The sequence below is a fragment of the Cetorhinus maximus genome, unplaced genomic scaffold, assembly GCF_964194155.1.
Source record: "Cetorhinus maximus unplaced genomic scaffold, sCetMax3.hap1.1 HAP1_SCAFFOLD_2739, whole genome shotgun sequence".
Taxonomy (NCBI): domain Eukaryota; kingdom Metazoa; phylum Chordata; class Chondrichthyes; order Lamniformes; family Cetorhinidae; genus Cetorhinus; species Cetorhinus maximus.
In genome coordinates, this window is record NW_027598671.1 from 29,547 (window position 1) to 38,991 (window position 9,445).

Consider the following 9,445-nt stretch of genomic DNA (forward strand, 5'->3'; position numbering starts at 1 on the left):
TTGAACAGGAGGATGAGAATTGTAGGGAATGGAGGAGGTTACAGAGATAGGGAGGGAGGGGGCGAGGGAGGGATTTGAACAGGAGGATGAGAATTGTAGAGGCTGGAGGAGGTTACAGAGATAGGGAGGGAGGGGGTGAGGGAGGGATTTGAACAGGAGGATGAGGATTGTAGGGGCTGGAGGAGGTTACAGAGATAGGGAGGGAGGGGGTGAGGGAGGGATTTGAACAGGAGGATGAGGATTGTAGGAGGAGGTTCGATAGGGAGACACTCGGAGCGAGGCCCCAGTCTCCGTGTCCTGGGAGTCACTCGCCTGTGCAGGTAACCCCCGCGTGGGGGCAGTCGATGGGGCCCCAGGGGCTGGCTGGGCAGTGATCGAGGAGGGTCTCCGAGCCCCTGCAGGTCACGTTGGCCAGCCCCACGGTGCCTGAGCCCTGCCCGAAGACACTGCCTCCGCTCGACTCCCTGGACTCTCCGCAGCCTATCATCCTGCAGACCAGGTCAGACGCCTGTCCGTCCCATCCCGAGCTGCAGACGGCTCCCCAGACGCCGTCTCGATGGACCTCCACCCGTCCGGAACATGTCGTCTCCCCGTCTGCCAGACGGACGGGCACCGGACCTGGGGGGACAAATCGGGGGGAGAGTGGGATTAGACTGGGTGGGATATTAAAGGGTGCGGGGAGTGAGGGAGGAGAGTGGGATTAGACTGGGTGGGATATTAAAGGGTGCGGGGAGTGAGGGAGGAGAGTGGGATTAGACTGGGTGGGATATTAAAGGGTGCGGGGAGTGAGGGGGAGAGTGGGATTAGACTGGGTGGGATATTAAAGGGTGCGGGGAGTGAGGGGGAGAGCGGGATTAGACTGGGTGGGATATTAAAGGGTGCGGGGAGTGAGGGGAGAGTGGGATTAGACTGGGTGGGATATTAAAGGGTGCGGGGAGTGAGGGGAGAGTGGGATTAGACTGGGTGGGATATTAAAGGGTGCGGGGAGTGAGGGGGGAGAGTGGTATTAGACTGGGTGGGATATTAAAGGGTGCGGGGAGTGAGGGGAGAGTGGGATTAGACTGGGTGGGATATTAAAGGGTGCGGGGAGTGAGGGGGGAGAGTGGTATTAGACTGGGTGGGATATTAAAGGGTGCGGGGAGTGAGGGGAGAGTGGGATTAGACTGGGTGGGATATTAAAGGGTGCGGGGAGTGAGGGGGAGAGTGGGATTAGACTGGGTGGGATATTAAAGGGTGCAGGGAGTGAGGTGGAGAGCGGGATTAGACTGGGTGGGATATTAAAGGGTGTGGGGAGTGAGGGGGAGAGTGGGATTAGACCGGGTGGGATATTAAAGGGTTTGGGAGTGAGGTGGAGTGTGGGATTAGACCTGGTGGGACATTAAAGGGTGCGGGGAGTGAGGGGGAGAGCGGGATTAGACTGGGTGGGATATTAAAGGGTGCGGGGAGTGGGATTAGACTGGCTGGGATATTAAAGGGTGCGGGGAGTGAGGGGAGAGTGGGATTAGACTGGGTGGGATATTAAAGGGTGCGGGGAGTGAGGGGGAGAGTGGGATTAGACTGGGTGGGATATTAAAGGGTGCAGGGAGTGAGGTGGAGAGCGGGATTAGACTGGGTGGGATATTAAAGGGTGTGGGGAGTGAGGGGGAGAGTGGGATTAGACCGGGTGGGATATTAAAGGGTTTGGGAGTGAGGTGGAGTGTGGGATTAGACCTGGTGGGATATTAAAGGGTGCGGGGAGTGAGGGGGAGAGCGGGATTAGACTGGGTGGGATATTAAAGGGTGCGGGGAGTGGGATTAGACTGGGTGGGATATTAAAGGGTGCGGGGAGTGAGGGGGAGAGTGGGATTAGACTGGGTGGGATATTAAAGGGTGCGGGGAGTGAGGGGGGAGATTGGGATTAGACTGGGTGGGATATTAAAGGGTTTGGGGAGTGAGGGGGGAGATTGGGATTAGACTGGGTGGGATATTAAAGGGTGCGGGGAGTGAGGGGGAGAGTGGGATTAGACTGGGTGGGATATTAAAGGGTGCGGGGAGTGAGGGGGAGAGTGGGATTCGATTGATTGAGATGTTTAACGGTGAGGGGAATGTGGTACATGGACTAGTCAGGGATGGTCAGCCTGGGTTTGTTAAAGGAAGGTCTTGCCTCACAATTTTGATTGAATTCTTTGAGGAAGTGACAAGAAGTGTTGATGAAGGTAGTGCAGTGGATGTTGTGTATATGGACTTTAGCAAGGCATTTGACAAGGTCTCACAGGGCAGATTGGTCAGGAAGGTCAAAGCCCATGGGATTCAGGATAATGTGGCAAACTGGATAAAAGGTTCGCTTTGTAACAGGAAACAAAGGGTCATGGTCGATGGATGCCCTTGCGAATGGAAAGTTGTCTCAAGTGGTGTTCCACAGGGTTCGGTGTTGGGACCCTTGCTGTTTGTGTTATATATTAACGATTTGGATGTGAATGTGGGGGGGCACGATTGGGAAATTTGCAGATGACACAAAGATTGGCCGAGTAGTGGATAGTGTAGAGGATAGCCATAATCTCCAAAACGATATAGATGGGTTGGTGGAGCGGGCGGTAAAGTGGCCGATGGATTTTAACATAGAGAAGTGTGAGGTCGTACATTGAGGGAGGTCAAACAGTTACAGGGATTACACAATAATTGGGAATATACTAAGAGGGGTAGATGAAGTGAGAGATCTTGGCCTACAAGTACACAGGTCCCTGAAGGCAGCAGTTCAAGTAGACAAGGTTGTAAAGAAGGCACATGGAATGCTCTCCTTCATTGGCAGAGGTATAGAATATAAAAGTAAGGGTATAATGTTGGAATTGTATAAAACACTTGTGAGGCCACAACTGGAGTATGGTGTGCAGTTCTGGTCACCACATTACAGGAAGGAGGTAATAGCTCTGGAGAGAGTGCAGAGGAGGTTTACAAGAATGTTGCCAGGGTTAGAAAAGTGTAGCTACGAGGAGAGATTGGATAGGTCGGGGTTATTTCCATTAGAACAAAGAGGGCTGAGAGGTGACTTGATTGAGGTGTACAAAATGATGAGGGGAATAGATAGAGCGGACAGGATAAAATTGTTTCCCTTGGTGGAGAATTCTAGAACCAGGGGACACCGATTCAAGATAAGTGGCAGAAGGTGTAGGGGGAACATGAGGAAGAACTTTTTTTAACGCAGAGGGTGGTGGGTGTCTGGAATTCGCTGCCCAAGTTGGTGGTGGTGGAGGCAGAAACTCTAAACTCTTTTAAAAAAGGACCTGGATCTGCACCTTAAGGTGCTGTAAGCTGCAGGGCTATGGGCTGGGTGCAGGGAGGGTGGGATTAGGAAGGGGGCACCCTGGGTGTCCTCGGGCTGGCATGGACAAGATGGGCCGAATTGGCTCCCTCTGCGCTGCAAGGTGCCCCGGTTGCAAGCTGAGACATGGACAAATCCCAGGGCTCGGCAGAAGCTACGGGATCCCGCGCCGCCGCTCCCAGAACCTTTTCGGAGCGCTTGGCGGCGCACCGCGGGCCCAAGGCTGGGAGAGCTGCGGGAAGAGGTCGGCGAGATACGGGCAAGGTCAGCACGCTCCTTCATGCGGTAGGTCCTATCGTTGATGATGATGCGACGGCAAGGCAAGGGAGGTGGAGGAGGCTTCGATTTCTTATGAAGGAGTCCTGCAGGGGTGAGACTCTCATTTCGGCGCCAATCGGAATTTAGCCACAGAGGGGAGTAAATTAAACAGAAGAAATCAAAGGCCAAGTGAAACCACGGATTCAGTCATCAACGCTCTCGAGTGGTCGGCAGGGAACCGCGATGTTGGGATATTAAGGCATGAACTGATTTCACGGCAGGACCATAGTCGGGGGCCCTTGACGGGGCGTTATATCAGATCCCTTACAGACAAGAGAGGCCCGAACGCTGGTTAAAACAAACCCGTGTCGATTGCACGGCCGGGGGCTTGCTTGTGGGCCGGGAGAGGTCCCGTGGAGAGGATCGAGCGAGACCGGTCAGCGAGGGGAGGGAAAACGCGCCAAAGCCTAAGCCCGCCGACGCGGGGGTTAGAAAAAGAGCGCCGGCCGGTTTGAAGGGCGTTGTTTGATTAGATACGTAGAGCACGTATAAATAGGGGACGTTTGGGACACTGGGAGAGAGGAGGAGGGCTGCAAGGTGACTAGGGTCAATAAACTACCTCAGTCATGGAAAACTCCGTGTCGAAGTGGTAAGAACTTACATCAGACATAGGAGCAGGAGTAGGCCATTCGGCCCCTCAAGCCTCGCCCCCACCATTCAATAAGATCATGGATGATCTTCCCCAGGCCTCAACTCCTCTTTTGTGCCATCTCCCCATAGCCCTCAGCTCCCCGATATTTCAAAAATCTATCCACCTCCCCTCCAAATACTTTCAGTGATCTGGCCTCCACAGCTCTCCGGGGTAGAGAATTCCAGACATTCACTGCCCTCTGAGGGAAGGAATACCTTCGCGTCTCAGTTTGAAATGAGCGCCCCCTTGTTCTGTAACCACGTCCCCCAGTTCGAGATTTCCCCCACTGGTGGAAACATCTACCCTGTCAAAAAAACCCCCTCAGAATCTCGCACGTTTCAATCAGATCACCCCTCATTCTTCTAAACTCCAATGAATAAAGGCCTAACCTAGTCTGTGCCGTTCTTGATAAGTCAACCCCTTCATCCCAGGGATCAGCCCTAGTGAACCTCTTTGGAACTGCCTCCAATGCCAGTATATCCCTTCTTAAATACGGGGACCAAAACTGTACACAGTGCTCCAGGTGCGGCCTCACCAACACCCTGTACAGTTGTAACAAGACTTCCCTATCTTTAAACTCCAACCTCCTCACAATAACAGGCCCAAATCACCTTTGCCTTCTTAATGACTTGCTGCACCCGCATACTAACTTTTTGAGTTTTGTGCACTTTTTTTTGGAGACCCTCTCTCCATTTAAATAATAGTTTGCCCTTTGATTCTGCCCACCAAAGTGCATGACCTCACACTCTCCTACATTAAACTCCATCGGCTAAGCTTTTGGCCACTCGCTCAACCGGTCTATATCCCCCTTGCAAGTTTTGTCGAGCTTCTTGAGTGTTGTGGGAGCCGCACTCGTCCAGGCAAGCTGGGGGGGGAGTATCCCATCGCACTCCTGACTCGTGCCTTGTCGATGGTGGACAGGCTTTGGGGGGGGGGAAGTCAGGAGGTGAGTGACTCTCCGCAGGATTCCCAGCCTCCGACCTGCTCTTGTAGCCACAGTATTTATATGGCTGGTCCCAGTTCAGTTTCTGGTCAATGGTAACCCCCAGGATGTTGATAGTGGGGGATTCAGTGAGGGTGATGCCCATTGAACATCAAGGGGGCGATGGTTAGATTCTCTCTTGTTGGAGATGGTCATTGCCTGGCACTTGCGTGGGCGCGAATGTTACTCGCCATTTGTCAGCCCCGAGCCTGAATATTGTCCAGGTCTTGCTGCATTTGGACACGGGGCTGCTTCAGTATCTGAGGAGTCGCGAATGGTGCTGAACATTGTGCGATCGTCAGCGGACATCCCCACTCCTGACCTTACGATGGAAGGAAGGTCATTCTACCTCAACATACAATTATTGGGATTAACATACGTGATGCCAATGTAATAACGATGTCAGATGACATGACTGAGGGTGAAGAGAGATCTGGGAGGAGGAAGAGCTCATTGTCCAATTGTGCGAATACTTGCTGTACGTGGAGAGACGGGTTTCAAGAGGCTACAGTCCCAAGCAGCGTACTTCTGTAGAGTAGATAAGCCCCCAAACCCAACCCCACCCCCCAGCCCGCAGGCCCCTTCTAGACAATAAACGCACAAATGCAATATGGTGGCAGCGGGAGAACGAGTCAAAGACCCGGAGAGCCTGAAACAGAGCCTTAAAAGTACGGCGAAGGAACAAGGGGACCATCTGGAGTTTGTGCGAGTGGCGGGGCATTGGTGGGGTTGGGGGTAGGGGGGGGTGGGGTTGATGGTGGGCTACTCACCTGAGCAGGTGACTCCCGCCTCCTGGCCGCGGGTGCAGTTGATCTCCCCGGGGGGTTTGGCGGAGCACTGGTCGAGGGCGGACTCCGAGCCGGAGCACCTCACGCCCGCCCGCCGGAAGAGGCCGCCCCCCTCTCCGTAGTAGGCGCCCCCGGTGGCCGAGACGGCCCGGCCGCAGTTCAGCATCCGGCAGACCACGCCAGCCTCCCTCGCGCCCCAGCCCCCGTCGCAGACGGACTCCCAGACGCCGCGGCGGTGCACCTCCACCCGCCCGGAGCAGACGCCATTCCCGTTGACCAGACGCACGGGCACCGGCCCTGAAATGGGTGAGGGAGGGAGGGAGGGGTTGGGTGGGTGAGGGAGGGAGGGGTTGGGGGGGTGAGGAAGGGAGGGAGGGAGGGGTTGGGTGGGTGAGGGAGGGAGGGGTTGGGGGGGTGAGGGAGGGAGGGAGGGAGGGGTTGGGTGGGTGAGGGAGGGAGGGAGGGAGGGGTTGGGTGGGTGAGGGAGGGAGGGGTTGGGGGGGTGAGGGAGGGAGGGAGGGAGGGGTTGGGTGGGTGAGGGAGGGAGGGAGGGAGGGGTTGGGTGGGTGAGGGAGGGAGGGGTTGGGGGGGTGAGGGAGGGAGGGGTTGGGGGGGTGAGGGAGGGAGGGGTTGGGGGGGTGAGGGAGGGAGGGGTTGGGTGGGTGGGTGAGGGAGGGAGGGAGGGGTTGGGTGGGTGAGGGAGGGAGGGAGGGGTTGGGTGAGGGAGGGAGGGAGGGGTTGGGTGGGTGAGGGAGGGAGGGAGGGAGGGAGGGGTTGGGTGGGTGAGGAAGGGAGGGAGGGAGGGAGGGAGGGAGGGGTTGGGTGGGTGAGGGAGGGAGGGAGGGAGGGAGGGAGGGGTTGGGTGGGTGAGGGAGGGAGGGAGGGAGGGGTTGGGTGGGTGAGGAAGGGAGAGAGGGAGGGAGGGAGGGGTTGGGTGGGTGAGGGAGGGAGGGAGGGAGGGGTTGGGTGGGTGAGGGAGGGGAGGGGTTGGGTGGGTGAGGGAGGGAGGGGTTGGGGGGGTGAGGGAGGGAGGGGTTGGGGGGGTGAGGGAGGGAGGGGTTGGGTGGGTGGGTGAGGGAGGGAGGGAGGGGTTGGGTGGGTGAGGGAGGGAGGGAGGGGTTGGGTGGGAGAGGGAGGGAGGGGTTGGGGTGAGGGAGGGAGGTAGGGAGGGGTTGGGGGTTGAGGGAGGGAGGGTTGGGGGGGTGGGTTGGGAGGGAGGGGTTAGGGGGGTGGGGTGGGAGGGAGGGGTTGGGTGGGAGAGGGAGGGAGGGGTTGGGGTGAGGGAGGGAGGGGTTGGGTGGGTGGGTGAGGGAGGGAGGGAGGGGTTGGGTGGGTGAGGGAGGGAGGGAGAGGGTTGGGTGGGAGAGGGAGGGAGGGGTTGGGGTGAGGGAGGGAGGTAGGGAGGGGTTGGGGGTTGAGGGAGGGAGGGTTGGGGGGGGTGGGTTGGGAGGGAGGGGTTAGGGGGGTGGGGTGGGAGGGAGGGTGTGGGTGAGGGAGGGAGGGTTGGGGGGGTGTAGGACGGGGGAGGGGACAGACACGGGAAGGAGAGGTCACCATTTTGCTCATATCACCCACACCCGTTCTTGACCAACACCCACCCCCACGCCCCCCACCCCCACCCCCACCCCCACCCCGGACACTGACACTGACACCCTCACCCCCACCCCCACGCCCCCCAGCCCCACCCCCACCCCCACCCCCACCCCCACCCGGACACTGACACTGACACCCCCACCCCCACCCCCACGTCCCCCCAGCCCCACCCCCACCCCCACCCGGACACTGACACTGACACCCTCACCCCCCCACGCCCCCCACGCCCCCCACCCCCACCCCCACCCCGGACACCTGACACTGACACCCTCACCCCCACCCCCACGCCCCCCAGCCCCACCCCCACCCCCACCCGGACACTGACACTGACACCCTCACCCCCACCCCCACGCCCCCCAGCCCCACCCCCACCCCCACCCGGACACTGACACTGACACCCTCACCCCCACCCCCACGCCCCCCCACCCCCACCCCTACCCCCACCCGGACACTGACACTGACACCCTCACCCCCACCCCCACGCCCCCCAGCCCCACCCCCACCCCCACCCGGACACTGACACTGACACCCTCACCCCCACCCCCACGCCCCCCACCCCCACACCCACCCCCACCCGGACACTGACACTGACACCCCCACCTGCCCTGGGAGTGTTTGATGGGGACAGTGTAGAGGGAGCTTTACTCTGTATCTAACCCTGTGCTGTACCTGTCCTGGGAGTGTTTGATGGGGACAGTGTAGAGGGAGCTTTACTCTGTATCTAACCCCGTGCTGTACCTGTCCTGGGAGTGTTTGATGGGGACAGTGTAGAGGGAGCTTTACTCTGTAACTAACCCCGTGCTGTACCTGTCCTGGGAGTGTTTGATGGGGACAGTGTAGAGGGAGCTTTACTCTGTATCTAACCCCGTGCTGTACCTGTCCTGGGAGTGTTTGATGGGGACAGTGTAGAGGGAGCTTTACTCTGTATCTAACCCCGTGCTGTACCTGTCCTGGGAGTGTTTGATGGGGACGGTGTAGAGGGAGCTTTACTCTGTATCTAACCCCGTGCTGTACCTGTCCTGGGAGTGTTTGATGGGGACAGTGTAGAGGGAGCTTTACTCTGTATCTAACCCCGTGCTGTACCTGTCCTGGGAGTGTTTGATGGGGACGATGTAGAGAGAGCTTTACTCTGTATCTAACCCCGTGCTGTACCTGTCCTGGGAGTGTTTGATGGGGACGGTGTAGAGGGAGCTTTACTCTGTATCTAACCCCGTGCTGTACCTCACTGACCCCTTCCCTCCAGCAGGTGACCCCACTCACCTGAGCAGGTGACCCCCACGGTCTGCGGGCAGCTGGTCGGAGCCCCGGGTCCGGTGGAGCAGAGGCTGAGGGTGGTCTCGTTCCCCTCGCACGTCACGTTAAGTAGCCCCGACCCGCCGGTGGTGTTTCTGCTGTGGGAGGAGGGCCAGGCCGTCGAGATCGGGCTCCCGCAGTTCAGTGCCCTGCAGACCACCCGGGCCTCCCGTTGGGTCCAGCTGGCCTGGCAGACGCTGCTCCAGGACCCCCGGCTGAGAACCTCCAGCCTCCCGGCGCAGACGCTGCTCCCGTCGACCAGACGCAGAGGGACAGGGCCTGGAATCGAGAGCAGGAGGGGAGGTTAGACGCTGGACTCAGCAGAGGGAGTTGGGCACTCAACCCCTCGAGGCTCCTCCACCCACACTTCCCTCCCTCCCTCCCTCCCCATCCTCCCTCCCTCCAACAAGATCGGGGCCGATCCGACTGTCATCACAGAATCGCACAGAGCAGAAGAGGCCCTTCGGCCCATCGAGTCTGCCCCCACACGTGTGAGAAACACCTGACCCACCTCCCTAACCCCATCGGCCACCATCGGCCCC

General features: G+C 58.7%; 1 protein-coding gene across 1 annotated transcript; it reads right to left on the reverse strand.

Annotated features, from left to right (window-relative positions):
• Positions 1–304: 304 nt before the first annotated feature.
• Positions 305–9,182, reverse strand: LOC144677598 (scavenger receptor cysteine-rich type 1 protein M130-like; the record flags this gene model as incomplete). The annotated part of the gene is made up of 3 exons (XM_078537641.1): positions 305–618; positions 6,000–6,314; positions 8,871–9,182. Coding segments are annotated over 3 exons (941 nt in total), but the record flags the coding sequence as incomplete, so codon positions are not given.
• Between the last annotated feature and the right edge of the window lie 263 nt (positions 9,183–9,445).